Source organism: Ictalurus punctatus, chromosome 2 (genome assembly GCF_001660625.3).
Source record: "Ictalurus punctatus breed USDA103 chromosome 2, Coco_2.0, whole genome shotgun sequence".
Lineage (NCBI taxonomy): Eukaryota > Metazoa > Chordata > Actinopteri > Siluriformes > Ictaluridae > Ictalurus > Ictalurus punctatus.
In genome coordinates, this window is record NC_030417.2 from 9,023,462 (window position 1) to 9,038,207 (window position 14,746).

General features: G+C 38.7%; 1 protein-coding gene and 1 long non-coding RNA gene across 6 annotated transcripts; one reads left to right on the forward strand and one right to left on the reverse strand.

Moving 5' to 3' along the window:
* Window positions 1-500: 500 nt before the first annotated feature.
* LOC124628828 (uncharacterized) lies at window positions 501-6,054 on the reverse strand. 3 transcript variants are annotated; one of them, XR_008398236.1, is made up of 4 exons: window positions 5,585-6,054; window positions 1,683-1,889; window positions 918-1,470; window positions 501-799 (listed from the first exon to the last, which is right to left on the reverse strand). It is a non-coding gene; the product is annotated as an uncharacterized LOC124628828 (long non-coding RNA). The 3 variants fall into 3 exon arrangements; XR_006983539.2 differs by having other exon boundaries at window positions 918-1,004; window positions 1,188-1,889; XR_008398235.1 differs by having other exon boundaries at window positions 918-1,889.
* A 675-nt stretch (window positions 6,055-6,729) lies between these two features.
* LOC108274117 (tripartite motif-containing protein 16-like) lies at window positions 6,730-13,169 on the forward strand. 3 transcript variants are annotated; one of them, XM_047159595.2, is made up of 7 exons: window positions 6,730-6,924; window positions 9,532-9,737; window positions 10,124-10,186; window positions 10,317-10,559; window positions 10,750-10,888; window positions 11,434-11,493; window positions 11,729-13,169. In XM_047159595.2, exons 4-7 carry the CDS (start codon window positions 10,365-10,367, stop codon window positions 12,256-12,258), a joined length of 924 nt encoding a protein of 307 aa, XP_047015551.1. In that variant the 5' UTR covers window positions 6,730-6,924; window positions 9,532-9,737; window positions 10,124-10,186; window positions 10,317-10,364; the 3' UTR covers window positions 12,259-13,169. The 3 variants fall into 3 exon arrangements, with proteins under 3 accessions (XP_047015551.1, XP_047015554.1, XP_053543433.1); XM_047159598.2 differs by having other exon boundaries at window positions 10,127-10,186; XM_053687458.1 differs by lacking the exon at window positions 6,730-6,924 and having other exon boundaries at window positions 9,482-9,737.
* The last annotated feature ends 1,577 nt before the right edge of the window (window positions 13,170-14,746 follow it).

The following is a 14,746-nucleotide window of genomic DNA, read 5'->3' on the forward strand; positions in this document are numbered from 1 at the left end:
TGCAGCACTACAACAACAGCGAGTAGCATTAGCAACAAGTTAGCCATTAGTTATGTTCATGAGAACTCTAACGTTGATCATTAGCTTCTCAAAACACTGATTAATAACTGTGAAGGTATATTAATTGATCTAAATTCATTCCTGCTATAAACACTGATTAATAACTGTCAAACAGGGCAGAAGGGACTGCTAGGCATGGGGGGAAATTGGAGAGAAGGAGGGAGGGAGTGAAAATTTTATTTTAATTGTTCATTTCTATTCAGTTATTTGTCAGTTTTATAAAACAATAAAATAAAAAAAAAAACAGTTAATATCAGTTAAAAATTATATTAATTACTTGTTTTTAGATCATTTTCTCCAGGATGTCAGTAACAGTTCAATTCACCACAAGCTCATCTCTAACAGATATACCAATAATACTTGATCAACATGAAAGACTTTTCACTTAATATGAAACTTTTTTGTTAACAATGAATACTGAAAAATTACACATTTGTTTTCCCAAATCCTCTTTATTACAAAAGCTCAGATCTAACATCTATTAACATGTTATTTATAAGTCTCTTGTATTTATAAATATAACTATAAACTCTTAACTCTGGCATTTAAGTAAATATAACTCTTGCATTTATGCGAATATTTATATGGAGACTGGTCAATGGCATGAATACAACCGCAAAATCTGAGATATCTCAGTGGTTGACAGAGCCGTTATAGTGCGGTTGAGACCAACAAGGTACCCTGCCAAGTTATCCACTGCCTCCCATCCAGAAACAACCCTTGAATCACACCGACTATCCTGAAAAAGGAGATGGACACAAAAAAACAAATCCTATATTACAAAATTGATTCCAGGAATAGTTTATCACAGAACTTTTCTTCACAATGCACAAATGATCAAGTGTTAGACTCTTTACTGGAGCTGATGGGCCAGGAACACCAGAGTTAATGTCCTCAATGTCACTGTCAGGAAAGTGAGAGTCATCACCCTCAACGCTGGTTTCCTAGATTATTTATTTGTAAACATGTGAGAGAGAGAACTTTGGTTATAAACTTGACTGTGTTCAAAAGTCAATATAAAAAAAGATTACTTGTGGATTAATCATGCAACAACTCATTCATAGCACCTGTAAATTAATTTCCTAGGTAATTTTACTGACTGAAAATAAAAAAAATTGTCATGTTACCTGGGATGATGAGTTGAATGGCTCAACATGTACATTAAGACAGCTGGAGGTGTGTGAAGTGTCTAAACTGAGATCAGCTGAGCTGGATGTGTCTCATCCTCCTGACCTTCAACCTGCAACTCTGGCAGAGCGATGCCCATTTCACTATGCTGCAATCCTATACTAGACTGTGGCACTGGCTGCTTTCCTGTACTGGTCTGTGGGACCTGCTGCATGGCTGTACTGGTCTGTGGGGCTGGCTGCATGGCTGACTCCCTGGACTTAACCCTGTCTGTTGAGCAGACTGGAAAAAGTGTTAGTGTTTCCATAGGTCTGAAAATATTTCCAGTGTTTCAACAACATTATTCTTTTTTTTTTTTCATTGACACAATACAAACATAAATAATGTACATTTTCATAACAGAAAGATGCTCATATTGGAAGAAATATAGTAATATTACAGTTATATGGCAGTGGTCACCAGTGCAGGTAAAATGATAATGTTTTATTACATACCTTATGATAACCGTATTTGCAAGGGATTCTTTTCCCAAAGAAGTCGTAAATACGGGTCTGGTTGTGTGAGACTATCAATACAGTGCAAAGCATCCTTCCACTTCTTTGCTCCTGGCTTCTTGCCTGTTGTGAACTGGTACTTCCCTTGGGCATACTTGCACACGATGTCATACCAGTACACGTCAGGCTTACAGGTCTTAGTCATGTCTACAAATATGAAACAGGCTAAATATCAGACAACTTGAGCTAATTTTTAGGTTAGTGAGAAGGACATCACCCTAGCTAGCTAGAATGGAAGAGAAGGCACAACTTAAGGCAAATGAACTATTGAACAAAAGATACAATTGAAGAAAAAAAAAAAATGCACATTCTAAGGCCAGGAAAAACTTACTTTAAAAGAAATCCATTGCGGAAGATGATTTTAAAGAGGACTATCTAAGTAGGTTTTATGACATGAATATAATTCATGTTTCTTTACATACATGAATGGTTAACTAATTATGTATGAATTTATTTTATGTCAGCATCAAATACAATCTTCCATTTTAATAGATAATGTTTAAACTAAACCAAACTAAAGAGTGCTCAAATTTTTTAGTTATCTAAAAGCAGTATCAATTATAAAGTAAACAATGAAGTGAATCGGTTAACATTGTGAAGATTTCTCCTTTACTGTTTGCATAAAATATTTTGACATATCCATCCATTTTCTGTACCGCTTAGCCTACACAGTGTCGCGTTGAGCCTGAAGCCTCTACAAGAAGTAATTCAAACTATGCGCAGACTCACCTCCAATTTATCCAAAGTAAAAAAAAAAAAAAAAAAGCTTTTTTGGACATCATAGAATTTTTATTGGAAATTTGCATTTTACACATTATAACACCACATCCAACAACCATAACCAAAAAAAAAAGGGTAAGATGATTAGTGTTTACCGTCTACCTCCAGGGTGTGTACATCACTGAAGTAGGTAATGAATTGTTGCCAATTCAAAAATGAGTCACCCCTGCCTCTGATGTTGTACTTGATTTTTCCAAGTTTTAAAAAGAACAGGAAGTCTTTAAACCAGACTGATATAGAGGAGGGTTGTGGAGAGGTCCAAGACAACAATATTCTGCGCCGAGCAAGTAACGATGCAAAGGCTACAACACTAGCTTGTTTATGGTTCAGAGGCTGATGCTGAGATGAAACACCAAAGATGGCAATTAAAGGACAGACATCCAATTTGATTTTAAGAACGTCGGACATAGTTTCAAAGAAAGAGTTCTGCAGTTTGGGACAGAGTGCAAACATATGACTCAGGTTACAGGGTGAAAGTTTGCATTTTTCACTCATGTCAGGAACATTGGGATATATTTAAGACAGTTTACTCCTAGAGAGGTGAGCTCTGTGGACCACTTTAAATTGTATGAAACTAAAGTCTAGCACAGGACGTGGTGGTACGTATATTATCTAACGCTCTTCCCCAGTAATCATCCTCAAGCTCCATTCCCATTTCCTCTTTCCAAGCACTAATGGTTTTGATATTGTACGAATCGTCCTGTGACCAGATCGTTGCATATATCTATGAGATAATGCCACCCTTATGAGGATTCAGCTTGAACACCTCTTCCCATGCAGACTTTGTAGGTAGGGAGGGAAAACCAGCGAACAGGGAGGAGACACAGTGCCTAATTTGAAAGAAACGGAATAGGTGAGACGGAGGCAGACTGAATGATGAGAACAACTCAGAAAAGTTGGTTATTACATATTGGTGCCATATTTGAGGCCGAGATGGATTTAAAATGACGGCGAATCTAATAGAAATTTTTTTAGAGTGGTACATACTATTGGATTATCCATGTGTTGTGAAAGGGCTATAGGAAGGGAGGAGAACACCACAGCAGGGAGGGAGGTTGAAATACAAGACTTTGCTTCTAAGTGGCACCATGGAAGAGAGGGGGCCTGCACCCAGAGCATCAGTTTCTTTATATTAGCCGCCCAATAATAATAAATGAAATTGGGCAATGAAAGGCCACCATTTAGTTGACTCTTTTGAAGTGAAAATGTGGAGACCCTGGGAGTTTTTCCTGCCCATATGAAAGAGAAGATTAATTGATCTATATTCTTAAAGAAAGATTTGGGTAAAAACAAAGGGATGGATTGAAAAAGGTAGAGGAATTTTGGAAGAATGTTCATTTTTACCATGTTTACTCTACCAAGAGGGGATAATGGTAGAGCTGCCCATCTTTGAAAGGCTGACTTCATGTATGAAATTAAGGGTGTAAAATTCGCCGCCATTAATGCAGAATAGGAATGGGTGATATTAACTGCGAGACATTGGAATCCTCCAAACGAAAAAGGTATTTCAATACAAAATACTAAGTAGAGTATGAATATTAGAAAAGGAATGCAGTCCTTTTATAAATCCAGTTTGCTCCTCTGAAATAATGCGAGGAAGAATCCCCTCTAAATGAGAGGGCAAAAGTTTAGCTAAAATCTTGACATCAACATTGAGGAGGCTTGTAATAAATTGATTGAGTTGATGATCTCATCTAAGGTGATGGGGCTGTCAAGTTCAGATGCCAATTAAGGGTCAACTCTGGGAAAATCAAAATTTCTAAGAAAATGGTCCATGTTACCTGAATTGTCAGGAGACCCAGCTGTGTATAAAGAGGATTAAAAACTTTTAAAATTTGAATTAACTTCTACAGGATCCGAGGTTAATGCACCACTGGACTGCATTATCTGAGTAATAGAGCGCAAAGCCGCTCGGCTACGCAATTGGTGAGCCACCGACCGACCTTATCTCCATATTCATAATTGCCACGCGTATGTAACAACAGCCTCTCCGCCTCACCTGTCATTAACAAATCAAACTCTGCCTGCAAATTAAGCCTTTGTAGCTATGCAACTACCTATGTACCTATGCAGCTCAGGGGTTGGGTTGAGAGCATATTGGTCGTCAATAGTTCGAATATTATCAGATAACTCTCTTATTCTTGCATTGCGTATTGGCATGAGCAGAATAAGAGATTATCTGTCCCCTTAAGAAGGCCTTTAGAGTTTCCCAAAGTAAAGAGTAAGAGACTGAATCAGTTTGATTAGTGAGAAGGATCTATCGAAGTAGAAATATACTTGCAAAATGCTGAATCAGATAAAAGTAGAGAATTAAGCCTCCATGGTTGGCGAAAGGCGCGATGTGAAGATAAAAGAATGTCAAGACTTAGGAGCGTGGCCTGAAATAACAATTGGCAGATTTACAACCCGAGAAATTTGATAATTATTTATAAAAAAGTAATCAATGTGAGAAAAATATTTGTGTACATGAGAAAAAAAAAAAGAATATTTTCTCACTGTGGGGATAAAATACCTCCACGGATCAATGTAACCATTCTGAACCATAAACTCAGAGAACACCTTTGCCATTGCAGAGGGAGCCTTTGCAACAGCGCTAGATTTGTCCAAAACTGGGTCAATAGCACAGTTTAAATCTCCCCCAAATATCAAGAGATGTGTGTTCAAAGCAGGAAACTTTGACAACTAATTCTGAGCAAAAGGAGCATTATCAAAATCCATATACATTCACCAAAACTACTGGCGTTTGTGAAATTTTCCCTTCCACAATCACATATCTACCATTTACATCAGAAATAACGTTATCAAATGAACCCTTCCATCCTCCCCCACACACAACAACAAAACATCCCACCCAACTCCAAATCCTCAACTTTCTCGGCGAGTTGTTTGTTAGCTGATGTTAGCTTTAGCACCGTCTGTTCCAGTGCTACAATGCGGTCACTGTAATCGTTCAGGTGCTGGTCAAGCTCGTCAATGCGCCGTCCTTGTGATTCAATACCCGATTTAAAACTCTCAAAAGACGCAACAACTGGGGCCAGAGAGGAGTCAATAGCTGCTTTCACCTGTACTGCGATGGTAGATGTTAGCTCCGCTATTAAAGTGTTGCGGAGATTTTCCAAAAGATTTTCCAGTGGTAGCTTGTCGCCATGACTCGTCGTGCTCGGTGAAGATTTAGGTTTCCGAAGCCATAATTCCTTTCTGGTTATAGTTATAGACCAAATAATGGAAAAGGAGCGTACCAAATGTCTTAGAAAAGATTCAGGTTGCCTGAAAGGTACGATTAAAAGATCAAATGTTCAGGAGTTCACTCCATGCGCCTTCTCACTCACATGTTCCAAATTCTAATTCCTGTTTTGTTGCTAAGCTAACACTTTGCTATCTGTATCCTCTGTGTTAGACCTTCTCTTTTCATTTTTTTTCCGTTTTCTCGATCGTACTATGTTCCATACACTCCTATCTCTCCCGCCATCTTCTTCAAACCTCATCTCACTTCCTGATTCGTCACTTCCTGATTCGTCACTTCCTTCTGCCGTCACCCCTATCTCTCATTAGGCCAGTCGGAACATAATGAACAAATGGTCCCGCTGTCTTTTTTAAAAACAATTTAATCACATGCTTTGTCACGTGACTACGTTTCGCCCAATGGCTGCTTTTCCCCGTTGTGTTTTCCCCATGAGTGTTAGGATTGTTAGGAATTTGTTAGGACTGTTTTGTACTGTGTTAGGACTTATTGTGGCAAATAATAATTTATTATTATTATTATTATTTTTTTTTTTTATCTCAGTAGAATTTACTTGTGTGTTAAATTTGCCAAATATATCATGTACCGCTGATATGATAGAATGAGTCAATGGGGCATGCCACTTGATGATAGCCCGCTGCAAAAATACTGCACCTCTTAATAAGTTCTCTCTTTACTTATTTATTCCTCGAAACGGACTCTTTCCGTTAGCAAATATTTTTAACTTTATTATGTCTCTCTCTATATGTACCCATTGGTATATATCTTAGTTTTGAAGCTGTGATCTAAGAAACACCAATATAAGTTCCTGGAACTTCTTATAAGAAATCGCTCCATGTAATACTTCTCAGTGTAATACACACGTTTCTTATATCATTGACTCCCTTCCATACAGACAGCAATACACAATGACTTCATAAAATTCTAATTCTAATTTCTTGATGATTCCTACCAGTCAGTGGTAAGGCTACATTGGTCTTTCACTCTGCACCACAAAGGACAAACCGCCTGCGTGTTAACACGGACTTCAGGGTGAAACTTTCCTCGAGCGTCCTTCGGTTTGCTTTTTGTCCAGAAAAGCTGAAAAGACTCACGCAGCCCACCCAGGGACACCAAATTGTCGTGGAAATTAGACAACACCCGCAAACTCGTCCTCTGAAGGTAAAAAGGCTTATTACAGAAAGATGGTTAATACAGGATAGAATAAAGCAGGATAGAATAATGAGAGCACTCTGAAGCCCTTGTACTAAATCACTACTATATATATATGAAACGCAGAGCATGACATAATTCTGTGTACCGATAAGAAGCAGTTTGAGGCAGTTCAAACAGGCTTTGTTTTAGGATCTTGGACAGATGAACCTTGAACAGAAGAACATGTTTGTGTCTCTGTAAGCAGATAAACATTCTGTACTGATCTCAGTGACATGACATGGCTTTCTTAGGTATTATCCTTAGATGAACATGAACAAGAACAAAATAAAGTTTGAAAAAGTAAAAATGAATCATTTCCCTCACATTTCCCCATTTTATCATTACAAAATATGATAACTAAAATTAACGGAGAAATTACAATGCTGTGAATACATCAGAACTTCAGAATCCTTTCACAGTTCAACTGAATTCAACATAAAACAGACATAATGAAGGCGTTAATGCTGTTTTTGCGGATATAAAGTGTCCTGTAGTCAAACAAGCTCATTTAGGGTGAAATGAGAATCGTCATGGTTAAAGGAATATTTACAATAGTTGTGAAATTCATGTCAATGGGTCATCATCATCAGTGTCACTGGGAGAATCTGATACCCAGTCAGGTTTAGGATACAAGTCAGGTTGGTCAGCATAGGGATAGTAATCGGTCTTTGTCAACATCAGCGTTTGGTCATTAGTGATTTCAACTAGCGTGAGAGACTGCTCCGAATGAGAGAAACAATACAAGGCAAAATGAGCAAGACAAGAAGAATTATTGCACCTATTGGTAGACAGACGGTTAATATCCATGAGCCCCATCCCCCGAGTACTGAGTTCAGCCAATCAAACCCCATCTCGCTAGTCTGTGGTGGGTTGCGTATCGCAGACCACATGTGTTCAATGATAGAATAACCATTATGTGTCTGCGTGACGAGGGGACGTGTGACGTTGTGTGGGGAGTACTGTTGGCAATGATTCTGATGACGAAAGGCGATAGAGAACGGTTTACAGAGTTGTCCAATATCTTGGCATAGGGGCCTTTAACCACTAATTGTCGTCCAATTTGCAGCAATAGTCTACTAGAGAACTTTGTGGGCTTATGTGGGACCTATAGAAATCATGTCGCCTTAAGCACTTAATCCCGTCACCATGATCAGCTAAATACCAAATTTGGGTAAAAGTGTGCGCGTCATGCACTCTTTCTGCTGCACGGATGTGACTGGCATGATTGATCATTAAGTCTTCCACCCAATAAACTTCAGTATCACATTTTGGTTTATCTTTCCAGCTTAAGGGTCTATCCCCGGACCCCCAGTGTTGTCTGGAACGGTCCCAGTGATTTGAAAAGATTATTTCTATGACGGGGCTTACTAACAGGTACAACCTATACCAGGAGAAGGGTGTACGATTAGGAATAGGTTTGTATGTATTAGTGGATGTGCAGGTCGACATCTAATGATTTGTGTCTAGTCTGCAACAGTAGTCTGTGGTCAGAGAGCTTTGGGGCCTAAGAGGTGCAGTAGCAAAGTCACGTCGTCTAATATCTGTCCTGGTCACGTGGCTATATAGTATGCACTAATGAAGTTCAGTCCTCCTAAGATTACAGTTTCCGTGTTGTCAACATTTTCTCCAAAGACTACATGTCCGTGATTTCACAGGCTACTAGATACCACTTGGTGTGAGAATGTGTGTTTGAGTGCAGTGTGTCACACTGAGAATCAGATGAGGGCCCTGCCTAACATTTTTTCGCTCTTTTATGTGCCTCGCTCTGCCATTCAGCAAATGCCTTCCAGTCAGCCAAAAACTGTGCTTCGCTCTTTGTTTTAGGGGTCTCTCTTTCTCTCTCTCTCATATATATATACACGTTTCAGTTCTTCTAACTCTCTGAGGCTAAAACTACCTTTTTCTAGGAAAGCACATTCTTTAACCCATACATCATATTGATTCAAACATCCTTCCCCATAATTCACACGCATAAACATGATATTAGGATCAACATATGAGCACCCACTCCCTGGGATAGGCTCCAGGTTCCCCGTGACCCTGAAAAGGATAAAGCGGTATAGAAGATGGATGGAGGGATGGATATAAGCACCCTGTACATACCATAGCATGTGTCATAGGATGTGCTTTGCTCCATGTTTTTCCCATATTTTTTATTTATATATTTTTTCTTTCACAGCTTCTATAACGTTCAAAGTTTTAATCAATTTAACATGCTATAAAAATCAAGTGAATATGCATTCTCGTGCACAGACAGAAAAGGTTCAAAATGTGTGCCAAATCTCTAGACTTTCAATTAATCATATAACTTATAGGTTCAATAGAGCAAATCTTAAGAATGTAAAAGAGTTTATCTGTGAGGACGAGTCCACATACAGCAATTTGGTAGGACCGTTTTCTCTTCCGTTCTTATTATTTATTTATTTATTTATTTATTTATTTATTTATTATCTCAGCAATACACAACGACTTCATAAAATTCGAATTCTAAATCATTGACTCCCTTCCATACAGACAGCAATACATGATGACTTCATAGAATTCTAATTCTAAATTCTTGATGATTCCTACCAGTCAGTGGTAAGGCTGCATATGTCTTTCACTCTGCACCACAAAGGACAAACCGCCTGCGTGTTAACACGGACTTCAGGGTGAAACTTTCCTCGAGCGTCCTCGGGTTTGCTTTTTGTCTAGAAAAGCTGAAAAGACTCACGCAGCCCACCCAGGGACACCAAATTGTCGTGGAAATTAGACAACACCCGCAAACTCGTCCTCTGAAGGTAAAAAGGTTTATTACAGAAAGATGGTTAATACAGGATAGAATAAAGCAGGATAGAATAATGAGAGCGCTCTGAAGCCCTTGTACTAAATCACTACTATATATATGAAACGCAAGGCATGACATAATTCTGTGTACCGATAAGAAGCAGTTTGAGGCAGTTCAAACAGGCTTTGTTTTAGGATCTTGGACAGACGAACCTTGAACAGAAGAACATGTTTGTGTCTCTGTAAGCAGATAAACATTCTGTATTGATCTCAGTAACATGACATGGCTTTCTTAGGCATTATCCTCAGATGAACATGAACAAAATTATTACAAAGTGAAAATGAGTAATTTCCCTCACAAGCCCAATTTTTATAGAGTCCTATATTTTTGGATTCCTAGCAGAGAATCCAGGAGAAGCAGAAGAAGGTGCAGGAGCTGTAACAGGCTGTGAACACTATAAAGGTGAGCAGTGAGCAGAGACAGAGTTGCTCCTAGAAACACACACAACATGGATAACGAGTCATTTAGAGGCCCAGTAAGAGACGGGATGATAGATGAGCTTGTACGTGCGTGTGCGTGTGTCACCTAACAGCTCAGTGCACAGACAGCAGTGGAGGACAGTAAGAGGATCTTTACTGAGATGATCAGCTCCACGGAGAAGATGCACTCAGAGGTGACGGAGCTGATCAGCACTCAGGAGAAGGCTGAACTGAGTCGAGCTGAACGACTCCTGGAGCAACTGGAGCAGGAGATCACTGACCTTCAGAGGAGAGTCACTGAGCTGGAGCAGCTTTCACACACAGATGATCACCTCCACTTCCTCCAGGAAATAAAGGTACACTACATCCACATTTCCAGGTGAAATATACAGGTTATGGGTTTATTGGATAAATAATGGTTCTTAGACGTCTAAAACTGTTCCACTTCAAACCTTTTCTAATATGGAAACAACCTGCTGTAAGATTTTACTTAAAAACTTTAAAGTAACTGTAGCTGTAATTTGTTCTCCTAATTTTATGCCTAAGTCTGATCTCCGTGAGTACTCACGCAGCATCACTGTCAATCAACATCTCTCATTTGATGGAGTGAGGAAATCTCTCTCTGATCTGAAAAAGAGACTCGAGGAATTCTACCAGGAGGAATTCATCAAAATATCAGAACATGGTGAGAGAAATTGTCCTGCTGGGAAATCTTAACTTTCTTTGCAGCACGGTAAAGAGAGACATCAAATTTCCCAAAAACACACAGAAATGATTTCCTATGATTACGTGAACTTCCTGTTATTGCTGCTGTCTACTGGAAAGATGATTTTATACAGTTACACTTTTTATTCATGTCTTAATAATGTAAATGCTTCTGTTTTATTTTCAGCTATTCTATGAATAAAGCACAGAGGACACACACATTTATGATACAAAGAGAAAGAGTCAGAGTTTATAAGTCATATGAATAACATTTATTCAGTCATAACATTTATTCTGTAGTCATTAGTTACCAAAGCAGCTCTCTGCTCGTGCTCATGTTATTAATAAAGTTTATTTCTCCGTCATTCAGAAAGAAAAAATCTCATTTAAATTCCACACCTAGAGAATGTGTGTTTTAAAATAAAACGCTGACTAAACATCAGACACAAATTTTATCACTTTAAACTGTTTCCGTCATTTACACCACCTGATTTTTCCTTCTCCATATTGTTTCTGTCTCCAAAGCTGCAGCAGTTCAGAACATTTTACCGTCAGAACCAAAGAACAGAGAAGATTTTCTGCAGTGTATGTGTAAAACACACACTCACACACACAAATACACACGCATACAAAACACACACAAGCATAGACACAGAAACAGAGAGACACACAAATACATAATGAAACATACACAAACACACACACACACACACACACACACACACACACACACACACACACACACACACCCTGTGTCACTCTCCACATAAATATATCCTGTGATTAATATCTAAGATGTTCACATTTGTCATGTGTTTAGATTTCTGTGATCTGACTCTGGATCCCAACTCAGCATATTATCACCTCATTCTGTCTGAGACGAAGAGAGAAGTGATGTACAGTGAGAGAAGGCAGAACTACTTTGATCTTCCAGAGAGATTTGACAACAGGCCTCAGGTGTTGAGTAAGGAGAGTGTGGGTGGACGCTGTTACTGGGAGGTGGAGAGGCGCCGTGATGGTGTGGACATATCAGTGTCATATAAAGACATCAGCAGGAAAGGAAGGGGTAATGAGTGTAAGTTTGGAGCCAATAGTCAGTCCTGGAGTCTGCAGTGTTCTTGTTTATATTCCCTCACTTTCTTTCACAACAACATTGAGACTGATCTCGGAGTTCCAGCACCCTCCAGAATAGGAGTGTATGTGGATCACATTGCAGGAACTCTGTCCTTCTACAGCGTCTCTGACCCGATGACGCTCCTCCACAGAGTCTGCACCACATTCACGCAGCCTCTATACGCTGGGTTCGCGCTCCACTGGTTGTTTGATACTGTGAGATTTTGTGAACCATAAGTATGTGTGTAGTGTTTTATGTATAATTCAATGCGTTTCCGTTCTACACACGTTTCTGATTTAAACACACACACTCTCAAACTGACATACACACAAACACACACAAATTCACACAGAAAACAAACACGCACAAACGCTCACAAGCACAGACACAAAAAACACAAACTCAGACACACACACAGAAACACAAACACACTCGGACACGCACACAAAAGCATAGACACAAAAACAAAGAAACACACACATGAATACAAGCGCCCTCACAAACAAACACAAAAACGCGCTCACACACACACTGTCTCACTCTCCACATAAATATATCATATAAATATATATAAGCTCCTCCACAGAGATCACACCACATTCAATCAGCCTCTATACGCTGGGTTTATGCTCAACTGTTACGGATCAACACTTGAGATTGTGATCCAAAATAAACTGGTGGTGTTTTTTTACTTTTCATATGTTAATATGTTCATACTTTTCATTGTTTCTGAATATATGTTGTATTAAAAATAATACAGTTGAGTATGATTCTTTTAATTTCAAATGTCCATCTGCACTGCATCCAGTCTAGCATACATGCACCAAGTGTAAAATATCATTAAAATATGAAATCCTTTATGTTTGAGCTTCTCATCTAAAATGGCATTTGTAGATAATTTTTTTGTATAACAAGCCATTATACAGATCACATGACTAAAAAGTTTACAGTGTTTGTTTCATCCCACTAAACTGTATAAATGTTTTCTTCAGTCCATCGCTCTGCATTGCAGATTTATCCACTATATTTGTTTACATTAATCTGATTGTGTGTGTGTGTCACAGTGCTTGATCATTAATCATTACATTCTGAATTTCTACAGCAAATAAAAGATACTAGGAGATATCGCTGTTCACAACAAATTTATTTACTCTAATTTTCCAAACTAGTCATTTTAGAATATATAATAATTTAATAATGAATTATCTGTATGATACTAAATACTATTAGTTTTATTATTCTTATATTATGTATGTGTGCATTTGTTAATGGGAAATTTGTTGCATGTAAACACCTTATTCAGGAAATCCACTGAAAGGAGACATATGCACATATTCAGTCCACAAGGAATTGTGGGTACTAACAGATGCTTAGCTGTAAGCATAGGTATTCCGATGCCTGTATGCATAAAAACATTGTATTCGAAATACGGCTGCATTACCCGAGTATCCACCTTAAACGGAATTTGATGTGCAGGTAAACATAATTGTAGTCATTGTCTGACTTAGCGTTATTGTTACGTTACTTTGACTAGCATTAAAGTTACATTACATAACAATACACTCGCATTAATGTTATATATCTTGAGACCTTGTTTTAAACCTTGAGACTTGTCGAAAGAAAGTAAATTTACAGTATCACTCGTTATAAACTTCTAAACAAGAGCTAAGTGGAACAATGATTCAGAAGTGCTGAATCCTTTTACTTTGGTTTTTTTCTCCTCTTGTATATGTAATGCGTATTCTTTAACAAATAGATGAGTACAGGACTTCTGGTTAAAAAAAAAAGTGCAAAAATGTATCCTGACCAGTAGAGGACAGTATAAAAGAATACGTGTTCATTGCCAATTAAAAATCAATCAGAATCGATCAGAAACAGAATCAGAATGAATCAGATTCAGAATTACACACATTCAGAATAAGAATGAATCAGAATCAGAATTCAGTGATCCAGTACACTAGGGTACAGGGAATTTGACTCGTTGTTGGGCTTACAAACATTACACATTACAGAAAGATAACAAAGACATGAACATAGACCACACTGCTAATATAACACGTTTTCTATGAACACAAATGGATACTGCACACTACACAACTGTAAATAAAAAAGAAGAATAATCAACCTAATGTGATGTCACACCACAGGACGATTTAACTGCAAGAGATATACATGGTAACTGTGTGAAAGGAGAGGAATTAGAAAGGTGTTTGTCAGCCTCTGCTGGAGCGCCGTGATTTGTGTTCTGTACCTCGCGTTGACTTCATCATCCCATTGTGGGTTGACCCAGTATGTGCCAAGTTTTGCCATGAGCAGTCGTCATAGTTCATGAGTGGTGGGTCTGAATTCTCTGCAGAATATCTGAAGTTCCTCCCCAAACTTTCATCCTCCTACTTCACGGAGAGCCAACAGATGCGTCATGCTGCTCCTCATGTCCTCCAATGTCCAGGGTCTCTGAACTATCATAGGGCCTCCTTCTCTGGCCACTTCTAGCATTGTGGCATTTACCACGGAGTGCACTGTCCCTTCTCTGTCCGATTTTGATGGTCTGAAGCAGGTGCCTCTGAAACTGCAGGTTCCTCCCTTCTTACTGGCTGTAGGCGTCATGGTGGGGCGGAGTCCAGCACACTGAGAAACAGATGGGGGTCCTGACTGGCATTTTTTCTCTCTTTTATGTGCCTCACTCTGCCATTCAGCAAATGCCTTCCAGTCAGCCAAAAACTG